This window comes from Camarhynchus parvulus, chromosome 6, assembly GCF_901933205.1.
Source record: "Camarhynchus parvulus chromosome 6, STF_HiC, whole genome shotgun sequence".
NCBI lineage: Eukaryota > Metazoa > Chordata > Aves > Passeriformes > Thraupidae > Camarhynchus > Camarhynchus parvulus.
The window spans coordinates 1,227,011-1,251,077 of record NC_044576.1 but is presented as its reverse complement, the minus strand read 5'-3'; the positions used below and the strand labels follow the sequence as shown (position 1 = coordinate 1,251,077).

General features: G+C 39.8%; 1 protein-coding gene across 1 annotated transcript; it reads right to left on the bottom strand.

Annotated features, from left to right (window-relative positions):
- Nucleotides 1-954: 954 nt before the first annotated feature.
- SLC25A16 (solute carrier family 25 member 16) lies at nt 955-17,412 on the bottom strand. Its single transcript, XM_030951551.1, has 9 exons — nt 17,260-17,412; nt 16,345-16,437; nt 14,112-14,245; nt 12,373-12,436; nt 6,421-6,542; nt 5,827-5,893; nt 4,973-5,135; nt 4,022-4,090; nt 955-2,516 (listed from the first exon to the last, which is right to left on the bottom strand). Exons 1-9 carry the CDS (start codon nt 17,351-17,353, stop codon nt 2,360-2,362), a joined length of 963 nt encoding a protein of 320 aa, XP_030807411.1. The 5' UTR covers nt 17,354-17,412; the 3' UTR covers nt 955-2,359.
- Nucleotides 17,413-24,067: the final 6,655 nt, after the last annotated feature.

Below are 24,067 nucleotides of genomic sequence, written 5' to 3'. Positions count from 1 at the left end.
ATTAATGCTGCTTCCCAGTGCAACATTATTCTCTAAGAGAAGCTTAATTATCATTTTACAGTTGCTTGTTGATATGATTAAATACAGTCATAATGTGGTGTGATATTGAAATTACTTGCTAAACCTTTGTGCTGTAGCCTCTTTCATGCTGCCTATACATCTCCCATACACCAGAAAATAAATATTTCAACAGAATAGGTTTATGAAGTACAAAATATGCTTTAAATATCTTTTTGAAGTTATCTAAAATCCAACCAGTGTGGGGAAGCTCTAGGGAGAAAGTTGGACACAAGTGTTCTGAAATCAGAGATTATGAAAAATGTTTGCTGATAGATGTTACAATTGCATTCTCCAAGTATAACTGTGTAAATTCAGGAATCAATATTAAAACACTTCCATACATTGTTAATTTTATTTTGAAAAACTAATTCTGAAAATACAGCACAGTTCCATCAAGAATGTGTTTTTCACATTCAATACCAGACTCAAGAATTTAGGAGACACTTTTTATGTTCTCTTCCTCTCAGGCATGAACATGCTGGGTTCTGCTTTGTTCTGCCTTACAACTGCTTAATTTACCATGACACTCCTCAAATACATCCCTGGTAGTAGAATTAAGATGTAAAACTCTTAATTTAATAATCCCTAACAGTATTCACATGAAAAAGAACTGGCTTATTTGCTCACACAGCAAAACAACATAGAGAAAAGAAAGGCACTTCAGTTTTCTAATACAGTGGATTTATCTCTACTGCAAGAACTTGAAAATGTAAAAGTTCACTGTGATATTGGCTAGCTTTCCTTTACGGGGAAAAAAGATCAGATGAGAAAGCATATTTGTTGTCACTTAATTAAGAATGACAATGTTGTGCATATTTACCTATTAGGGCAAACAGATCATTCCAGAAATATGTATTCCTCCTGGCTGGAACACACAGAGATCACACAAGGACATTGGTTCAAAACTTTTAATAAAATATATCCAGATACATTACATTCTCTGTCCATTGCTACACTGTAAATTTCAAAGAAATACGTATTTTTAAGAAACTGGGGGAAAAATTGAGCCACAGAAGTTGGTATTGAATATATAACAAAAAATCCCATTTGTTAAATTTGTCAAAATTAAGCAAATCAGTCTTACCATCCAGCACTTAACATCACCACTTGCCAATTCTGAGAAGACACTAAAATATTTACAATAAATAAATAACTTACATGAAGTAAATGCTTTACAGTTTCCTGAATCAAGTGAGTAAAATCAAGAGTACCAATGCCAATCATGTATAAAATAATTCCTTCCAGAAAAGGAATCACAGGAGGAGGCCAACATGCACTAGTCTATTGCATACCATGACTTCAGGAACAAACAGTACATACACACCTACAGAGGCCAGTACACTCTTCATTTCCTTTTCTGTGTGAGGTTGCACATGGTCCCTATGCCTAAATAAGTAATTGCAGCAGCATGCAGTTTCTTTGGCACCGTGGTTTAAGAGAGGGGAAAACCTGTTTACACCAGCTAGTACTGGGATAGTACATACTCATAACACACTCAGCCTTGAACAAACCAAATCAAGAACACGCAGCTCCACAGAAAAGCTTTCTAAGATTAGATCCCCACCACCTGCCACAAGGAGATCTTTTCTAGCACTCATCCCTGTAAGTTTCCCCCACTTTTGTGTAGTACAGCATTTCTTAGAATACAATGTACACCAAAATTGCCAAATTGCAAGCTGTCTAATACTGCTAAATACATCTTGCTGGTTTCTAGCTGAAATGGCTGCAGATCCCTTCCTGGGTAGCAATTTCTGTTCTTGCATACAGAAAACTTGGACAGAACAAGAATAAAAGGCTGCTTGAAGTGTGCTCTGCCAAGCTTGGCTTCTACAGACCTGTTGCCAAGGATCTGAATGCCAAAATCATTGCATTGTGTTCAAATCAGTTTATTCCATTTCATTTTTAAAGAACAGATGCCTAATTACTAGCTTCAAAGGCAGCATAATCAGCAGCATGTAGCTCCTGGAATGGTGATAAAGCTAACTAACTAACAGCTTGGAACCCGTGTAAAACATGGGCGTCATCTCCAAAACTCTGCCATTCCTAAAATTCATCTAATGAAGCCTAAAAGATCAAGTGCAAAAAAAGTGTTTAGAGCTAACTAATGTTTACTTGGATGTGTCACCCGGATCTGACTCCAGGAAATTAACCACATTTTGGCAAATAAAGATGTCAGACAACAGCAGGTCCGCAGTAACAGAAAGCTTTTTTTTTTTGTTAAACTTCAAGTCATTTATTCATCGATATCATTTGAGGATTGATAGTGTAGTTTTATAGAAAAGTCTTCTAAAACAAAGAATCAGTTGAGGTGCAAGAATTGTTTCATAAGTTCATAGGTGGTGAACGCCACGGCCTGGGAAGGGATACAGCGAATGTAATTCAAGGACAGCCCACGGTACAGCCCCCTTCGTACTCCATGCTGCTGGTACACGTATTTCAGTGTCTGCACCATGGTACTGGGAAAAGAAACCATCAGTGGTACACATTTCAGTATCAAAATCATTTTCTTTAAATATTTACTTGGGTTTTAAGAGATCCATGGAGAAAAACCCATGGCATTTCACACCGCAAAGCCACATATGACTAAAAAGCCAACCTGTGCTTCCACAAGAAATTTAAGCCCAAGGGCTGGGAATTGGAAAGAGGATGGTGCAGTCCCAGCTAAACAAGTGTTGGTCTGAAAACACCTGCCCTACAAGACATATTACAGTATTTTCCCCCAGAATGGCTCCACACATTCTCTTGCCTAACTGGCAGGAAAGAGCAGAGAAGCAAAAATTCCTTTTACAGATAATAATCTCAGAATGTAATATTTTGCCTTATTAAAAGCAGAAATTGCACTGTATGTGCAAAGAGAACTTTCTTCACATACTTGTATTGAAACTAAGCAGATATGAAATAGAAAGCACTTAAAGTGCTTGGTATTTCCATGCTATTGGAGACAGTGCTCTTGGAGAGCACCTTCCGTATGTTCCAAAGCTTCCAGACTTCCTGCCTGCTTTATCCTCTCATCCTCTAAAGACAGACCTGTATCTCCTTCAAAGCACAGCTCTCTATACGGTCACAACAAAATTGTTAAATGGGGAAGCCTCAGCTCTGTAAAAGGAGTTCTCGCAAATGCAAAAAGTAAAATCCTGAGAAAAATGAACATATTTTTATTTTAAAATCATCAGGAGTGGAAAATAACCAAGAAAAACAAAAAGGCTGGTAAAGAAAACTGAACAGAACCTTCACAGTTAAGCAACATCGAGGTTGTTTGTGAAAGGTCGCTCAGGCTGCTCTTGTAGGATCCAACCTTCCACACAGGAGGTTCCCAGTCAATTGCACTGGATTCAGACATACACAATTCACAAGATTGAAACTAACCAAGAGAAAACTGTCCCAGAATTTTGAATTAGATTGAGACAATTTGAAATTCAGACAGTTTCTCAAGATGAGAGCTGATTTAATAACATTATGATTTTTAAGTTATTATGGTGCTTCCACTTCTACTGGAGGAACCTCAACAATGTGTGGGGTGTAGGAGGTTACTGCAAGGGCAAAAAAGCTCAAATAAAATTTTATCATGCAAAATCATCTTATGGAACAGATTCAGCACCATTAAAATACACTCTGAAACTACTTCATTTCAGAACAAGCATTCGGTCTCTCTTTCAGAGAGCTTGCTGATATTAAAGGTAGCACAAGTTGCATTAAAATACAAAAAACCTCTTACTAGTAGAGATACAGGATTACTAAAAAGGGTGCCATTGTTATTTCAGGTATTTTTTAACCCCAGATTGAACATGGTAGCTTTTGTCTGTGGGGAAACTTCTTTATTAAAAGAATGAAGAAATCAACAGCATGGCAGTTCAGGGGGTGGGGGTGCCTGTTTTCTTATGGTAGTTGCTTTCCTTTAAAGTTTAAAATGAAGAGCTGAACTTAGCTCAGACATGAAGAACTCAGTACAGGAAATACTCACAGGCACTTTTCAGAGTCTGGGAGAACCGCTCCTAACTGCATTCGCCTCCGAGTTACATCCAGGGGATACCTACACAGGAGACATGGAAACTGCAGCTCAAGCACGTGAGTGACAACTGCTGGAACTGTGTTTAAACAAGAAAACAAACAAGTCCACGTGCAACCTCCCAGCTCTCCTTTCACTGAGTCAGGAATCCAGCTTAGATTCTCAACACAGCTGAAAGCTCTCCAAAAAGGGAGACTCCCCTTACACACCAAAACCAGCAAACCAGAGCTCTTAATACATTCCATTTGGCACTAGTAAGGAAGATACATGAAGATCAGATGAGAGTATAAAAGAGTCTGTAAAATGCTGAAGGGAGAAGACACCTGCATTGAAAATAAAATTAATAGTTTAAAGACTAATAGGCAGTGATATTTACAATGCAGTGATTTAGTGAAAAATCCATGCTGTGTAGATCCATTAAATTAACTTATTTTATGGACAAAATAAAATAGAACAAGGACAGGGTGAGAAAGGAAAAAGCAAGCAAAGTAATAAAAATGCCAAATACAATATTAAAGCCTTGTCTGGTTTTGGGGTTTTTTTAATCCTATGGTTTCACAGGCTACATAGGTTTGAAGGTAAATTGGAAACATAAAGTTCTGCAAATTATGTACAGGGTCAAATTTTTTTAGCTTTCAAAACAAGCTAAGAAACAAGATTGTTACTAAAAAAGATTCCAGTGGTTTTAGGAGATTTGCCTGGATTTGTTTAATTGACTCAATGGATAACTCTTAAAAGACCCCGAAGATTAAATAGGTATTTAGTAAGTGAAACAATAAGAAATACCTGCATTTCAGTATTTGATTAATTTAAAAACCTTACTAATAATTGATAAAATTATGTCAGAGCAAAGTTTCTTTAGAATGAACAGCTGCAGAGATGAAACCAGCCCCATCCCCAACTTACGATACGGTCTGAGCTATGGCTCCAGCTATGCCACCACACAGCAGGTTTACATGAGTTTTCAAAACTAACACATCGGGGTTATCTAATGAAGGCCGTCCAAGCAAGTTAGGTGCTTGAGCAAGTCCAATGCTCTTTAAGGTACCAAAGGTAAAAAATGAAAAACCTAAAAGGAAATTTAATTTTATGTATTTTCATAAAAAAGCAAACTATTTGTTGATATATCATCATAAACAGAAAGCTGCATTTACAAAATGAAACTATTTTCCAGTTCTTTTGGAAGTTTTTTTCTTAAGCAGAAAAACAATATTTTGAACTTCTGTCCAAATGGATTTGTGTTTATATATAATGCTACAATACTTGAAATAAGCTAGACTGTGAGTTTTAAGTTACTGGATTGCTGTCAAGAATCTTTCCGTGCTGCTAAGAATTGCTCCTGAGATCTTCCTAAGCGAGGGACGTGTCTCAGCCTTGACAAACGAGGGTATTCGAGCCGGGCTGCTGTGCTCCTCTGTTCCACAGGCGGGAGTGTTTACGGAAAAGCCACCAGGAGATGGAGCCAAGGAGGCTCTGAGGCCGCATTTACAGAGCCCCCAAGGATCTGCCCGCTGGAGAGAAACGGCCTCCTTGTTTCCTTGGGGGAAACTGGGAACTACAACACAACCACTGGTTTACCTTTCTCACTCTCAACTCCAAATTGCAGAAAAGCTAGGCTTTGACTATTGAAGACACTTTTTAAGGAGCATCATTGAAGGTGATTTGGACAGAAGCTAATTAACTAGGTGTGCAAATATATTAAACAAATGTAGTAGTGCACAGAACTGCTGAAGGACTGGCACATTCTGGTTTTAACTTACCCGCATATGGTGCCATTCCCACCACAGTTGGCATGAGCCCTCTGTAGAATCCACTCAAACCACCTTCCTTTGAAAGAAAAACACAGCAGCATTTGTAGCAAGAAATACAAATGTCTTGAGTCCTCCCACTGCTCATCCACACTCCCATGACAGCAATCTGACTAGCACCAGCCACCACCAAGGAGCTCGTGTCACGTTCTGCTTACTGTGCCTGAAAAACTGAAGGGACAACTGCCTGGCTCCAGAGGAGATAAATAAGTGAAAACCAAGGCGAAAAATCTACACCCAACATTACAACTGGAAACATTTATGCATTATACATAGCCCTCCTCCCCAGATCTTTTTGGTAACGTCACTACTTTTCTTGGAAAGCAGCTTCTCTGCTGTTTCTGACCTCCCACGTACACGAGCCTTAGCTACAGCTCAGCAGCCTAAGGCAAAAGCAGCATCCAAATAACTTTTTACATTAAAAAATTCAAAGTGCACGCAATGAAGTCATGTTACTTTGCACTAAGCCATTATGTTCAATGCAGTGCAACATTATTTAAGAGCATACTTTGCTTTTTCAGAACTGAAGATTAAAAGAAAAAATACCTTTGTGTAAATCATCTTGAATGCATGGATAATTCCCATGTACTTGTGTTCCCCTTTTACTTGGAACGCCAGGCGAACTCTAACCATATCAAGAGGGTAAGTACAAATCACTGCTGTAATACCTTTATTAAAAACAAAAACAAAACAAGCAAACAAAACTCACCTAACACCTTATCTGAATTCTAGGATTATTTTGAAAAGTAGAATTTCCTTTTCTGGCAGTGAATACAATAGCATATACAAACTATTTTGTTACAGAAACACTTAAAGTCACAATCAGTAAACAGGAACACTAACTCCAGCAACACAAAGGATTTGTTTGTACTTGGTGTTCACTGAAGCAGCACACCTAGGCCTAGATTTCCCAAGATTTATGGGCCTGACTGTATTCACCTGAGCTTTGAAATCCATAGCTCCTAAGGCTCAGGCTAGTTAAGCACATCAGCTTTACTGGATTGCAACCATGAAACCTAATCCTACCATACTAAAAAAAATTCAACCACCGAATTTACATGTTTTATTCCAAACAGGTTCTGTCAGAATTTGGTGTCATTACTGAGTATAGATACATGTATCTATCTACTGTATCTGAAAATATGAAGCATATTCTAATGACGCACTAAAAAAAAATATTCTAATTACATCTAAAACAGAGCCAGGCTTGTACTGATGAGAAGAACTTAACTGTGTTGCATTACTGCATTTTAATAGCTCATGTTACATCAGCACTTCTGTTTTAAAACTGAGCAGAAAAGCTTTCTGGACTTAAGATGCAAAATAAAAGGAAAAAAAACCTCAAATCTTAGAACTAATTCAGTTAGGAGCTGCTTCGAAACAGCTTAAATGCTGACCAACTTGCAGTTTTGGAAGCACAACTCCAGCACAGAAAACAACAACTCTGACACTTGCCTGAGTAACAAATTCTTTCCAGCTGCTAGGTATTGAGGTAAACCCCTCCATGGCTGACAGAATCTTTGGAAGGAATAGTTCAAACTGTTGACTAACAACAGTGGTCATTTTCTGATGGTACACCACAGTCACAAAAAAAAACAAACCCCACCAAAGAACCAAAAGTCAAAATAAAATCTGGAGAGAGGCAGAAAAGAAAGTAAAATCCCTTGTAATTGGCACTGTTTTCTAGAAACTGCTCTGATTTAGCCAAATGTCGCTTTTAAAATTGGTCCTACAGAAGATAAGTACACTTTTGGTGGAAAAAAATTGTCACTTACTTTTGTCAGGAAAATGTCACTTCCTTTTAAGTTTAAATAGTTGCTTAATGACAGCTCTTTTTGTAGGTGTATCATCTCCCCTCCTTTCCACAAGGCCAAAACAAATCCATAACAGGGAGAACAAGAAAAGCAAACAAACCAACAACAAAATCCAAATGCAACACAACCCCTGCAGGCAAGCTCTGCATAACTTTTATGCCTGGAGTTAAAAAAAAACCAAAAAAACACTGTTCTGATAAACTGAATGATCTGAAAGTTATCAGGATTAGATGGTGAGATACAAAAACACTAAATGAGCTATCCGAAAATCTGACACTGGTCAACTCTCAATTGGGAACCAAGTTTGTGGGATTCCGGATTATCCCATCAGTAATTCATTTTAGAAGACAAAACCACCTCTTTTGGAGATTTTGGAAACGTCCTCTGAACAAAAAGCAGACATCTGCAGTTTATTTCTGAGGTTGTCTCACCCACAGGATTCAAAAGTTGGAAGCTGCAAAACACTAAAGCAACTTCAAGACTGTTTCCACTGACTTACATGAAATGCAAGCCCTTAGTCTAGAGCCTTTCCCTAATGGATTCCCTGAGATGTCCAGAAATAGCATCAAATAGATCAATTCAAGCAGTTTAAAAAAAACATTAAGGGAGAGGTAACACACTTTTACAGAGCTTAAGAGTGCACGGGGAAGCCATCCCACTTCAGAAAACAGACTTTACTCCCTCTTCTCTTTCCAGTCATGCAATGAAATCTATCCAGGCACTCCCTCTGGACAAAGGCTAGCAACAGACCAAGCAAGAGCTTGGGGAATGCACCCTTTAGTGAGCACACTCTGAAATTAGAACAATTTAAAAAAAAACAACATAGATGAAACTGAAAGCAACTGTATGTAGAGTAAGGATTTAAATAGAAACTTTTTAATTTTTTTTCTTAAAGTCCTCCAGCTATGAATTTTGGAAAAACAAATGAAAGAAGTAAAAAGGGGATTTGGGACATCAGCCACAATATATGCTGTCTTGTAGCAACTAGGAGAGGCATGTTACTGCTTTACTGTTCATCCTAGGAAAATGTACACACAAGGGATCAAGATTTCTTTTGGGGCTCAAGAGAGACACTGTCCTTTCCAAGAGGAATGGAGCCAGCTGTGGGACACAAAGTCATTGTGGTGAAGTCTACAAAATTACTCATGTCACCTCTGCTCCTTCAATAGTACCTTATGAGAAGTCAGACCTCAGCACCCTAAGGCTCAGTCCCAGGCTTGAAAAGCAAATTCTATCCCCACTAACGATAGCTAAGCCAAAAATCTCTGCTGGGGTAGGTGAAACAGGACAGATTGAAAAGTGCATCAGCAGTTCTGAGATACATACAGCACTTGGCACTGATCTGAAATAACCTTAACAGGGGAAGGCAGCTCCTCCCTTCAAAGAGCCACTTCATCAAAAGCAGCAGACTTTCTCACTGCCAGTGCTGACTCAGAAGCCAGGGAAAGGTCCTTCTTCACTTCCCATGTTGTCCTCAAGCACCTTTGACCACTCTTGGGGACAAGATACTGGGTCACACAGACTAAAGACAGTGACACTGAAGCACATTAGCCTGTCCTTGATTCCCTTCCCAGGCTTTGGCAGCTAACAATGAGATTAGCTCCACAGGGATTCATCTGCCTCCCAGTTTCCATACTACCCCTCTGTTCTTAGTAACTTTCTTTGGAAATAAAAATAAAATCCTATCTGGAGCAAGAAAAATCCACAAGTGAAATACATTTACATTGCAAACACAGCTGGTATGCAAGTTTTTATTATCTCTGTATCATGCTCTTTGTACTGTATCAGGAGCTCCAGAGATCAAATTAAGCACTGCCAGGAGATTCAGAGGAATAAAGTTCAAAAAGTGATAAGCACAAGACACAGCCTTGAACTGCAGATTTGCTCCTTAGCTAATGTAAAGATTAAATTACCCAAGTAGCATCTTCTGAACAAAACAAAGCTTCAGAAATGACATACACAGAAATTGCTGATGATAAAAAAAAAATTCATCAGGTTAAAGAACGCCTAATTTATCAGTTCTAGTATTTCTTTATGTCCAATAAATAACAATTCTGTTTCCTTCCATAGCACATCTGAAGAACTAGACCAGATTTTTTTAAATGCTGACTGAAGTGGGCAACTGTTAGTTACATACTATTTAAAATGGAGACAGCCAACATCCTCCTAGATAGTGCTAGGTCAGTACTATTTTCAATCACTCTTAGTAAAAGTAAAAAGCTAAAAACAAAAACATACTTTCTGTATTAGTTTAATGGGACTTGAGTTTATTCTAGATAACATCTAGTCTTTTCTGGCTTTGTTATTTTGAAGTTAATCAAGCACAAAAGAGGAAATACACATTTCTATGTTTTGATTTAGATTTTTTATTAGAAAACTTTAAAAAATTAATTTGTAAAATCATCCTGTGATGTTTTATTTAATGTTACTTGTTCATTCTTGTTATTTGAGAATTTTCTTCCCTAAACCAAATCAACCTCTATGATTTCTCTTCTGCCCAGCTCTGTCTTTCCTTACAAGAAGCTATACCTACTTATCTGTTAATGAAGTGTTACAGCTGAAATTTGAATCACACAAGACTCAGGAAATTCAGAGTTAGAGTTTCCACAGTAACTTTAACTGGGTCTCCTTAAATATATGCATTACATTAGGCTTTTATTTCCTCTCCCTCCACTACCCCCATCCTCACTGCCCTGTTTTTCCCCGTGGATACGCTTTTGATCCTGTTTATCACTTACAGAAGACACTAAAACGTTTCCCACCACTCGGAGCTGATTCAGCTCTGTTGACCACTAGTCTGCTTGGAAACACTGACATAAACAAGATTTAAGTTCGGTGGGTACAGAGAAGTGAAAGCAGACAGCTGCCTGGCTGGATGCTGTAGAAGGGACAAAAAGCTCAAAGAAAGACAGGTTATGTAGTCTCAATCCTGCACCCCATGAAACTGTGAATGCCCCTGTGCACCAACACTCGGGTTTGTGCAGCACATCATCTCCTTTAGAGTGTGGAAGAAACAGAAAAATATCCTTTCTTGCAGCCAGCACAGGAGGGAAAGCAAGAAACATTACCAATTGCTTTCAAGTCTTCTCTTTTTTGTTTGCAAATCTAGAAAACTTCTGTACCAGATTTCAAACTCTCTGTTCCTCTTAGTGCCTCCTTCCTCCTCTCTATCTCCTTGATATACTTAAGATAAACCCTCTGCCTCTTATTATCTAAAGAATGTCCCAAGAAGCAGTTAATGCCACCTAGTAAACAAATACATGTGACACTATATAAATACTTGACTGCTGTGTTCATCTCACCCCCAAAGTCAAGCTCAGTTCCTCACTTTCTGGACTCTAAAAATGAAACTATTGAGTATATGGTACTTAAACACACCACATACAGCAGATTGTGCTTGCCAGATAGCACTGTACATGAATTTATTTCTCTTATTCTAATCACACAAACCAAATTTAACCAGTAAGGTGCTTACAACAATGCCAGATGCTATTAATTTATTTATGGGAAGAATCCCACCCCATCCAACACTGACAGATTAAGCTAATTATTCAGTGTTTTCACAGTAACTCCCAGTCTCTGACAAAGCTCCTGGAAAAGCTAATAATAATAATAATCATCATCATCATCTTTGGGGAGGGGGAAATAGATTTTAAAATGCTCCTTAGAACAGTTAAAGCCAGGGGAAAGGAAAGAAAGGAAAGAAAAAATAACATCTATGGATCTAGGGGTTTTTTTGACTTTTCAGATAGAAAGCCAGCCATGTTCTGGAACATACCTTAGCAAACAGTCTCTGTTAGTTTTTAGGACTCTTCTCACTGTTTAATTTCATTCTCTTTCCTCTGACGCCACACAAAGCCTGAATATTTTAATGAGATCTTCCTAGTTTAACTGAAGGTAGTATTAAAAAATCCCAGTAATTTTTTTTTCCAAAAGAAGCTAAATATGAATACCTGTAACTATTTGAGGACTGTCACTAGACAGTACTAAGCCTATTTTACAAAGGAAAAGCACATGAAGAATCACTTCAATTGAAGCTCAGCCCACTATTACTCACCTTCCCCTGTTTTTTTCTTAGTTACTTTTGACTCAATGACTAGTAAGAGGAAAAAATAAATAATCCTACTATACATTGGCAGTTTACTGATAGGTTTTTCTGCTGCTATTACACTAAATAATAAATGAGAGATTTTAACATTCACAAATATGATCTAAAGAGCATCATGACAATCCTGCACTGGACATAGAAAAGTACAGACATTTCTGGCAAATCCAAAGAAACTTCTCATTTGAGAAGCCACAGTTCTCTCTATTTCTGTGGGCTTATATTCAACCTAGCAGCAGTGGCAGAGGGGCTGATGAGCTCATTCTACCAGAACCTGCAGCTTTATACTTCATATTGATCACACAGGTTTTTACACTTTTTAAATGCCATAATAAAAGATTATAAAAAAACTGTGCTTCACAACATAGCACAGAATTCACAGCTTGCACAAATATTTTTTAAAGAATACTCTTAGACAAACATTTCAATTAGGCACCCACATTAAATTAACCATTTACTAGTATGTTTGCTTAATACAAATTTGCAGGAGTTTGACCCAAGCCCACATCAAATCATCCTCTGAAGGAATATTAACTTCTGAGCAAAAGGCATGTCTGCAATCCAGGTACAAACCCATACCTGCCATGGATCCAGCCATTAATCGATGCACATGCCCAGAAATCCCAAGCTGTTTCTTTATTACCTAAACAACATGGAACATTAGATATCAGAAATCAGATACCAGAAAAGACAGGAAAACACAGCACAAAGCTTATTAGCACATTAGTGCAAACTCTGCAGCAGCTCCCAAGAAGTTTACAATGCTATAAATTCAATCCAGAACATTTAATTACTGTTAGAATTTTTTAACACTGTTTCCAATGTTAAACACTGTTTCCACTGCTGCTGTTTCCAATTTCTAATTAAAAACATCAAAGTACTAAAAGTCTACTAACAAAGCAAAATAGTAAGTTGAAAGTATTTGTACTGTTCACTTCAAAAACTACATTAGTTGTTTATTTAGTTATCATTAATGTGTGTTAAACAAGGCAAACTTAGTATATAGAGAGCAAAGGACACTGAACAAAATTGAAAAGTAAGAAGAGTCAATTTTTCTTACATGCACATCATGTGAAATAGTCCCATAAAGATTTTAACTGGATTAAAATAAAAAAAAAAAAGAAAAAGGAAAGAAAAAAAAGGAGAAATAAAAAGGAAGAGAAAAAGGACAACATTTCAGAGTAAGTTAATTACAGCCTGGAAGGGAGTTAGAAATTACCTTCCAGTCTTTTTATCAAATAACTGAGACTTTCTGCTATAACGATCATTTAGTATCTTCCTCCTTTAAGAATTATTTTTCTTTTACATATCCATGTAAAATATTGTGAAGGTTTCTGGTCAATTAATTGATAAAAGAAAGTGCTATGATGCTAACTGGGTTCTTGAAATTGCAAATTCATAAATCATTTCAATTATAAATCATGGCACGCAGTCTTTTATTCCACACAACATAAAATATGTACAGATCAACAACATTCATGATTACAGCACAAAGAAAAGAACCTACAAAACCCATTACAGCAACTTCTTTGTATCAGTCTTCTGAAATTTACTCTTAGGGAAGGGAATCACAATTTCAATCCCATTGTCCTCAGTAAATATGGTACCATTTACTTGGCTGGGTACTAAATCTGACCTTTCAAACATGAAATTTCTCCTTGCTAATAGCAAAATGGTATTTTTTTTACTACAAACAGCAATGTTTAAAATACATTCATGCTAACAACTGACCTCCATGAGATATTGCAAAGATTTATTATGAAAGGGTAAATGCAAGAAAACAGAAAAAAATCGACAAATCTAGCAAAACCCTGAAATGAGCATTTTTATCTTCAAGGTCATTTTTATCTACAGCCTGAAATAACAATTTGTCAGGTCAAATGCAACAGTCATATCCAGCAGACTTTCAAATTTAAGTCCTTTTATCCATGAAGTACTAGGAATCCCAACATAAATACAATAAAGTTGTTTCATTCTACATTTTTTCCTACATTATTCACAAAGTGCTACCTCGTAACAATACAAATAGCAGTAACTGTAAATTACCTTTTGTTTTCATTAAAGAAAAGCTATTATTCTCAACAATACAAACATCTAGAAATCAGTGTGAACTTTTTTTTCCTTAAGCAACACTGCAAAAGCTTCCCTGTTGCCCTGGTATTTTTAATGAGTAAATTCTGATAAAATTAAGCCACCTTAGAAAAGATGTGCAGCTATTTTATAAGACACAGAAGTTTCAGTGTTAGTTTCACTCACTCAACCAGTCTGTATTCATTGCAGGCAGGAAAAAAAAAAAAAAGGAAAATAAATTCAGTTACCTTTTTATATTGGTCAAATGCCATAAACTGAATAGCGCCGTAGGGAAAGATCCTGATCATCATTGCCCCATTTCCTTTATACAGCCCAAGGTAACCTTCCTTTTTGGGGACAGCACACAACGTAGAAAATACTCCTGCAGCAATACAAAAAAAGGTATTTAACACTCTGGGGAAGGAAAACAAAAATCAAGGAAATGCTACTGTAAAGAAAGTAAGCATATAAAGCTAAGGCTGCATGGTGTTGCTCATGTAAAGTGGAAAATGCACTTTCACTGCCCAAACACTGCCAGAGGGGAGAGCCTTAAGGTGAAGTTTGATCAGTTTTGTCATCTCCCAGACTCAGTGAACCTCTGCACTCAGGCCCCAGGACTTGCCTGGACCGTGAGCAAGGCTCCTGCAGATGCCACTGCCCACCACAGCAGCCTAAGGCCAGCAACACAGGGGAGAACTGGCTGTCTTATAGCTCAGTCAACTCTGAATAAATAAACAATGCTTCAAAAGCTAAAACCATGGCAAAATGATATTGCTACATGCTAAATTACAAATTAAATCCCATCACTGAAGAAATCAAACTTGTTGAAGACTGTCATTACATACAACTTAAACATCTCACACTCTATCTCAGAGCTGCTGCAACAAGAAGCAATCCTACGTCCTTTTAATCAGTTAGAAATAATGCAACATCATACAAAGCTTGGGCAAAACCTACAGTTTTACTGTAAACATTAGCTATGCACAGTTGCTATCAAATTCACTTTTTAGTTTGATTCTATAAAAGAATTAACTGTGATAAACAGTTTTAATTCCTATGCAACTACTAAATAAAAACTGAAAATGAAAATGATTCTTGCTTTCAGGCAGGAAGAAAAGAATGCCTGAAAAAACTTTCATTTGAAGTTTACACAAAACAAGTATCTATTAGTTTCTGGGATTCTAAGAACATTAATAGATTAGTGTACCTTTTTACTATATCATTGTATATTAAGATATTATTACATATTTAGTAGCAAATTTACTTTCAAGATGTCATGCTTATTACCTGCCTCTGAACTTACTTATGCCAGGAGCAGAATTTCTCTCTATACTTCAATGATGAGTTACGGTTTCTATTTCCTAGAACACAGTGAGACCCACAAGCTCCACAATGCAAAGGTATAAAAACACACAGGGAGGACTTGGATGAACTCAACCATGGTGCCTCTGCACTTACAGGTACCTCATCCACATAATTCTCCTTTCTTGCCTACATGTAACATGGACACACATTCAAGTCAGACACAGTTCAAATAATCAGCATCATACCTGACTCCCAAAATAGGGAAGAACATTAAGATTTTACTTGCCAACTATGGCACAATACAAAGCAAATTGAAGATTTAAAATCCTAGTCAAACCAATTATTTCACCTTTTAATTCATTGACTTGAGTGTATACTTGTGTCTGTGTTACTAAAACAGATTGCTTGTGTTTCCCTTTATGCCACAGTGAATATATACATCCACTGAATTTTATGATTTAGCAATAATTTATTTTTCCAGCTTTTAAAAAACATGATCTTTAGTGGCTAAGTTAATAACAAATTCAGTTACATGCAAAATTAGCCAACTCAAAATATTTTTCCCCTCGGAAAATTACAACACTTAAATTTTGGAGCAAAAGTTATGCCATATTTCAGTAACATCTGACATAAATGGCTCAAATACTCTGCACAAGAGGGCACTGTTACAGCCCGCAGAGAACAGTTGTGCACACGTGAGTTTGCTCTCACCATGATGCAACACAGATGCTGAAGACAGATCACCTGCACCTTCCAGCAGGCACGAACCCTCTGCTCCCTCCAATTCCCAGCAGCCAGGCCTCTGTCTGAGCTGCAGGGATCCCCACGGCCCTGGGAACCCCTGCAGTACAGTTCCCACCGAAATAGTCCAAGCTTTGAAGCTGTGATTGCCAATCTCCTGCTGGCTTCTATGAACAGAAGATCAAGCCTAGATCTTACATGCCTTATTGAGGATTATTCTGACATCTCAATCTCTAACACATCGATTGATACCACAACTTACACATGGCTTTGTTTCTCTTCTCAAACAGTAACAAAACATGGCACACAGCCTGACCAGACAGATACAACCTCCTGTCTCATGAGCACCTTTTTTATCAGCCTCATCACTGAGGAAATTCACACACCCAAACCACACACACTGCATTTAAAACCAAAAATTAGCAGCCATCTTACCTAGATGTTTGTAATGGTGGTTATGAGCTTGCAGCAAAATCTTTACTCGATCCAGTGGTGCAGTAGTTGTTTTGGCACAACATCCTGCAACACCTTTCCAAGAGAGAAACAGAAGAGTGACAGGATGAAGAAAAGTTCTCTAGATCAGCAGTTAAATATGGGATTTTTCTAATGTAGCTAACTCAGTCAGAAACTGGGAAAAGCCCCGATGACAAGTAAACAGCTTCCATTAGATGCTACAAAGCCCCTAAAGCCTTAGCAAAACATTTAAGCTACTTTTCCTGTTTACAACAACCCAGGTCACTGTCCGTCTCAGCTGCTAAGGTCATTGCAGAAGGAACTTTTCTGAAAGTTACTCAAGAGTTTTCCATCCTATTTCCTCCTTCCCTTTGCGGGAAACAGCCCTTGCCGGTGTTCCCAAGGAGGTGGGCTACGTGTCTGCCCTGCACCCTGTGCTGCTTCAGAGAATGAGATCCAACAGAGAGTGCGGCATGACGGAGAAACTGTAAATAAACACAACCTTCCCCTACCCCCAGCAAATCAGTCACCTGAGACAACACCTTACAGAACAAACAGGCTTTTTCTCTATAAGGTCATTACTGTGGCATTGTGTTTGCCAGGCTGTCTCGCCCCTTCACACCACCTTCATCTTCTGAACAGCAGCCTCAGCAGTCTGAGGACAGGGATAATCCGCCCTCCTCGAGCAGCCTAATGAGGGTTCGGGCTCCGGGAACATTTCACTGGCGGCTGGCCGGGGCTCCTGGCTGGTTCTGACACACGCGCGAGTCCCTGGCGTGCACCGCGTCAGTCCATAGGGGAAAAAGGCAAAGCGAGCTCCCTGCTGTCCCAGGGGACGAGACCCGGCGGCAGCTCCAGCGGGGACAGCGGCACCTTGTCTCCGCCCGGGGCACCCACCTCCGGCGATGAAGGAGCGCAGCCAGTAGAAGTCTCGGCGCGCCGCGGCCGGGGGCAGCGCGGCTCCGGGCCCCGCCGCCGCCGGGGAAGCCATGGGGCAGGGCCGGGCCGGGCCGGCTCCCTCAGGCGGCGGGCGGCGCTCGGGGCAGCGCGGGCCCCCGCCGCGCCGCAGGGGCGGAGCTCGGGCCGGCCCCGCCGAGCCGCGGCCGAGCCACGCCGCGGCGCCTGCGGATCGCGTCAGCTGCGCCGGGCAGGGCCGGGCCGCCGCAGGGAGCCGGGGAAAGGCCGGGGCAGCCCCGCCGGAGCCGCTGCAATAGCCTCTTCTCACCCTTCACCTGCTCCGGTACGGCATGGAAGCCGTTTGTTAGTGCCCCCGGGATCGCTTGCTGCTCCTAAGAACAGCCACCCGCCCATTTCGCCAACAAATACGTATATTTACACCTATGGGCGCACATAACCAGAACCTAAAGAGCTCTAATTAGACTCTAATGTAAAATGCATCGATTTCTTTTTAGCCATTTAAATGTCTACTTAAACGTCGGGCTAGAACATGAATATTTCTTTTGTCTACAATTATGGTTTCATATCCAGAAAAAAAATCAGTATGATTATTTATATGCAAGTTTCAAAATGCATCAGAAGGGGAAACATTGAAAAAAGAAAAATCAGTTTTAGAATCAGAAAGGTCAAACATTATGATTCCACAGCTGTCAACATTTTGGACCATTTTTTTACATTTTCTGCAGTGTCTCTGTTGATTACAGTCTTTCCTTTATAATAATAAATACTAGGAGGTATTTGACCTTTTGTCTTCAGCTCCCGAAGAAAAAACTCAGAAGTGACCCTCTGAATGCTGGTGCACAGAGCAAGGAGAGAGCACACACCTGGTGGCAGCTGGTGAGAAAGCTCATGCTGTCAGCTTTTCCATTATTTTTGCAGTTACTCACCTATCCCTTATATACTTTTTGCCCCATACATCTTGACCTTGTATTTAAAGTATTTCACATATCAATATGCCTTTTACAAAAGTTAGTCTTCTAAGACAAAGAAACCAGTCAAACAGATCTCAATGCTTGCACGAGTAAAATGAATCACTTTCCAAAAAGAATTGGCAAAATATTTTTGCTTCCTGCTTGTGTCAGATTGCCTTCAAGAAAAATTACTCATTTTTTCCTTTATTAGATTATATTCCTTAAAATTAAGCATGTGTCAAAATCAAAGAAACTTCATTTAATTCTATTTGACCATTGCCTCATTTATATATGTGAGAAATGGCTGTTACAATATTCATTCTTCCCACAACTAAAAAAATAATAGATTTCTTCTACAAACCATTAAATAAGTCCTTTACAGCAGAAAACCCTGAAGCCTTTTTTCCTTTTCTGATATACCTGCAAAATTAATTTTTTAAATTGAAGTCACTCTCTGTAAGTCTCTAATAGACAGGCAACTGTTCTGTGAGTTACTGAAGCAGGTTTTTCAAGTCACTGTTGATGCCATTCTCTCCACCCAATTTTTATTTTTTTGGGTTTCTGCTCAGGAAAAGCCTCCTCCCACCACAGCAACCATACTGTGTTAACAGCTCCAGCTGTAGGAGCCTAATTTACTGAATTCACACAGAAAAGCATTGCAACTGCACTAACAGCTGAAAGTCATCAAGTTTCTAGAGTTTCACCACAGACTAGAAAAATCAATAATCACAAAGATGGGCTGTCACTTCTCTTAGCTACAGGCAGGATATTTCAAGAAGACACTTTGTCAGCCCTCATAATTTAGGGAAGGGTGCATACTGTTTAGGGAAGCAGTAAAAAATTTGCATTGCAAAACTAAACAGAACATCTTGCATAGATATACTAAGACACAAAGGAATTCAGCAATAAGCTTTATGTGCCTAGCTGTGTTGGGTTTTTCTTAAATACTTACTGGTATAAAGTGCTTTCGAGGTCTGTTTTCTTTATTAGAGACTGTAGTAGTTTGTTTGCACCTTTAAATCTTAACATCCTCCCAGTTGTCACTTCATCTTTTTACCTCAAAATGTTTACACCTTTTACAGAATTTCTCTGGTGGCCTCTCTTTTATGATGCATTCTTAAAAGTCATCAGAAATTTTTAATGCCATTTGGGTTACACTCATGTGTGACACTATGGCATCCTCCCTCAGTAAATCAACAATCAGCAGGGGAAGACATTAAAATTACAATACTCAGGAGCAGAGCTACAAATTAGAAAAAAATTCAAGCAGGTAGGTGTTGTATTAGACATGTTTACAACAATATTTATACATTACAGTAATACATTATAACAGTATACACAATACAACAATACTTCTATATTACAGCAATACATTACAACTTATACATTATAACTGTTACATTACTACAGCATCTATCTCTTCTTGTCAAGGCGGTCATAACACAAAGCAGAGACCTCAAATGTCCCATAAACAAAGACTTCAAATGTCCCATTATTACTAGTTGGTGGCTCACCTACCTCCAGGTGTCTTGACTGGAGAACATCAGGTCCGGACCTCCTTGTGGCTTCCACCTGCCACTCTCAGCTCCACCAATGCTGCCTCCCCCACTCCATCCCAGTGGCTCACAGTAACCCTACACACTTTACACTAATACTTATACATTACAGTAAACATTACAACTGTACTTATATATTACAGTGAACATTACAACAACAGAGTCCATCCCCTCCAGGGGCTTTTCCCAAAGCATCCAGCCAGGAGCATCTGCAGCTAATCCAGCAGCGATCCAATGAAGGATATTGCTGCCAGACTGCCAGGAGCCCTGGCATGTCCAAAGCTTCTCAACCCTCTCCTGGGGTCTGCCCTCCTGGGGTCCATCTTCTGATATTATTCATCCCTTCCGGGGGAACTCACCATATTCTCCAGGGACTCTTCTGGTCCTCACCCTCTCCTGGGGTTCCTGGTCTTTGCAGCAGCCTTCTCTTGGGCAGCCTTCTCTTAGCTCTTCTTGCAGTCTTCTGACTCTTTGGCTGACTCCACCCTTTTATGTCCCTTGCTCTTAATTACTTACAGGTGTTAACACAGCTGCAACTCATTGGGGAATACTGTGCTCCCTTACAATTCTCCCTACAGGTAGGTGGTTTTATCAATTGTAATTTGTTCCTGATTTTTCTGTTGCTAAAGATGCTTGGTTTTCTAAACACCTTTTAAGTACATATCAATTAAAATAGACTATTAAGGTTCTAGTTAGGTAAGCTGTCCTCTTAGTAGTGGTTGCCTAAAAAGATTCTTTTCAGTGCTCTTAAAATGCTGGTGTACACCAAGCTCTATTTTGGGATAACTGTACAAGTTACCATCAAGTGTCATACCTCTGTAAGCTTTTTAAGTCTTCAGATTTGCTTCTGGTCTTTACTAATTAGTGATAACTATCTAATTGCCTGTTCACTTACCCCAAACCATATCTCCAGACATCAGGAGTACATAACTTTCCCCACATGATAATCATTCTTCTTCTGCCACAAAAATCACAGCTTGCAGAATACAAGCCTAGCAAACTTCAGTTTGTCAGGTCTGTGCTGTCCTGAACTCTCTTTACCTCTGTCAGCAAGTAGCTGAAGTGCTTCTTCCTGAGGGGAGGTGAGCAAGGAGCCAAACAGGAGCACAGCACAGGAGGTGCCCTCACTGACAGGGCACAGTCCTGCAGCAGGACAGGCAGAGCTGGGGGCTGGGAACAGCCACAAGGACAGCACACTGCAGTTCTATGGCACAGCCACAGAGACAAGACAGGAACAGAAGATAAAGCCCAAAGCTAAGCTAGAGACAAGCCTGAGGGTCACCTAGGAACCAAATCCAGACAACAAACAAGCCCAGAACTAACACACAAAACAAACACACCTACACCAGAGCTTAGACAAGAAGCAATTACCTGGCCAGGCTGGAGCTTAAAGGGAGTTCAGGGCCCACGAATCAGGTGTGTGGGTGGAGGTGCCAGGTGAGGCTGGTCAGGGCCAGGAAGCCTTGTTGACACCCTCAGGACCCTGACAAGCCCTGTCAGTGAAGCCTTTAACGAACAGAAATATCTGACTGGTCAGTTACTGAGTCTGCAAATGCAGTGGTGCCAAATTTCTCTGGCTAAGCAGGTCCCTTCCTTTCTTTCAGGAGCCAGGAAGAGGTGTGCCCTATGTGACCCTTGTATCACATGGCTTACTGCAAAAGTGCAGCACACTTGAAGCATCCAAAACTCTTGGGTATGTGCATGCACAATTCACCATGTCTTGCCAGATGTGGTGTTTGCCAGCAAGGTACTGCACAATCATTCTGCTGTCATGCTTTTTATTACTCATGCACAATCATGTATTGAAGTAATGGCCAAGATTTCCAATGGAAATAGAAACTGGCAGCAAACTGCTGTCCACTGCAGGTCAGGAACATGTGTCAGGAAATATTTAGAATAAATGCAGTGGGCCTGTATCATGGGTATCAGAAGATTAAATCATAGTCCCTTCTGGCTTTATTTCACATAAAATGGTGTTAACACTTAAAGTTATCTGTGTTCTGTGTGCCTACAAATGTTAACCTGTTTTCAGTGCCAATCAGGCAGGTAGATACTATCTACAGAACCAGGGCCAAGAAAGACTAAATGAGGAAGTGGTTGTCAAAACCACAATTAGAATTCAAGAGTTTCTGCATTAAACTCAGGTTGTTTGAGACTTTACTCTTTCAGACAGTGCCAACTAACAATGCTGTGGGTGCTTTATCTGATCATCTGTACTACAAATCCAAAAGCATTGACAGTGTTTGGCCTGTGTTCACCTGCATTCACAGGCACAGCACCCCACACAAGTGTGGCACACAGGTGGTCACATCTGGGCTGTGAGCAGGCTGGGCACTGTCATGCTGGACTCCTAGCTAATAAATGTGAGGCAGGCTTTGATAGAAAATGGAAGCTGTAATCTGTGTTTTGTAATCTCACAAGCAAACACCCTAATGTTTCAGTATCATCTTTCCACTACAAGGGAAGCAGGGCTACCTAAGATAGGCCTGGTTAGATCAAATCTGTCCCTTAAAAAGCAGTTTAGGTGTCTTTGCAGTGTAATTCTCAGAGCTTTTGGTTTGTGAAGAACTAAAGTTCAGCATCAATCTAACCTTTCTTAGCTTGGACTGATGCTGTGCCTGTTGCAGAGGCCTGATGCAGATGAGTCTGCAGGACTAATTCAGGCATACCTGGATAGCTCTGCTTCCAGGGTCAAGGCCCTGAGGGCACTAAGAGGTCTTAATGGACCTGACCGGCTGCATCTGGAGTCTCCACCCACGTCCTTTGCCCATGGGCCCAGGAGCTCTATTTAAGCTCTACCCTGGCTGAGGAATCAGTTTTGTTTATTTAGAGCCTTAGTTTGGGCTTGGCCTCTTTTAGTCTGCATGGACTCTGTTACTTGAGTTGTGTGTATTTTTCCTTACTCTATGGGTCTCCAGACCTACAGCTTGAGTTCTTGGTCAAACTTCAGACCTACCTCATCTTCTGGAAGCTGTTTTACTACCTGGCCTTGTGCCTGAATGCAGATGGTGTCCCTGGGCCTGTTCTGTTTACCCTGTGTGTGTACAATGGGGCTGGCTGGTGAGGTCCTTGTCCTGCTGGCTGTTGTGTGGGGCTCCCTGTCTCTCAGTGAGCAGCTGCCCCTCACAGACTTGAATTTTGCCAGAGCTGCCTGCCATGCAGAGCTACTTACAGGTTTGTGTGCTTTATTGCTTCATACCACGCTGTTTGGTTTTATTCACTCTATAGCTGGGTGTTAACTTCTATTTTATTCTGGAGAATAGCATAAAGGTAGGAGCACTGTGTGAGACCAAAGGTCCACCAGCTTCAAACCTTACCCAGAAAAACAGCCAGTAGCATATACACAGGGAAGGAGGCTTGGGTAGCATACAGGGCCCTCAGTGCACTCTTTCAGCTTCAAATAACATTTAGTTAAAATAGCACTTTTGTGTTGTGTGGTTTTGGTTTAACTTTCTTTCATTATTTTTGCTTTAAAGAAAGAAACTCCCGAAAGTGTTTTGTCTCCTCAGTGTGCTGTAGTAAGGAGTTCTGTGGTTTGAAAACTTGTTGTATGAAGTTGCTGTCTATGTTCTGATTATGTGTTTGATCTATTGCCTTGATATTCTCTACTTTAGAGGAATAGATATCTATCCTCTACTTTATCTTTCTCTTTAGAGAAAGAGTTCATTGCTTCTCTAAACACACGTTGAGTGAATGAGTGTCTCTCTCTGGTATTACTTTCTATGCTGGTTTTGCTTTTTAGTATATTGGCTGGAATTTCATCCAGATTGCTGCCTTTCTAGGGTGGAAACAGTGGTGCATTTAGCTGCTCCATGTGCTTTTAGGTACAATTGCTATGTTCTTATGTGTCTTTCAAGTTTCCCTTTGTACCTTTTAAGCCAACCAGAACTGCACATTATATTTTAGATATAAGTGCACAAGAGATCTGTGCTAAATAATGCTGGTGTAGGGGTGTTTGCTGTTCACTTCTCCCCTCCTTTTGTAATGATCCCTGACACTCCACTTAAGCACACAGAACAGCTTCACTGCAGCACCTTCACAGTACCAGGATCTCTGTTTTGAATGGTAGGAGTTAAGTCAGAAGCTGTGATTTCCATGTTTCACTCCATGTGCCTCACTTTGCATTTTAGTGAAAGGATTTCATCTGCTGTTTTATTGCCCAGACAGTCATTACTGTAGGATCTTTTACCAAACATCTAAACTCAGCTTGTCTTGCTAAGCTGAGAGTATCTTACTGTAGCCAGAAAAGATTGTGACCTGGTGCTACTTGCTTCCCAGGAT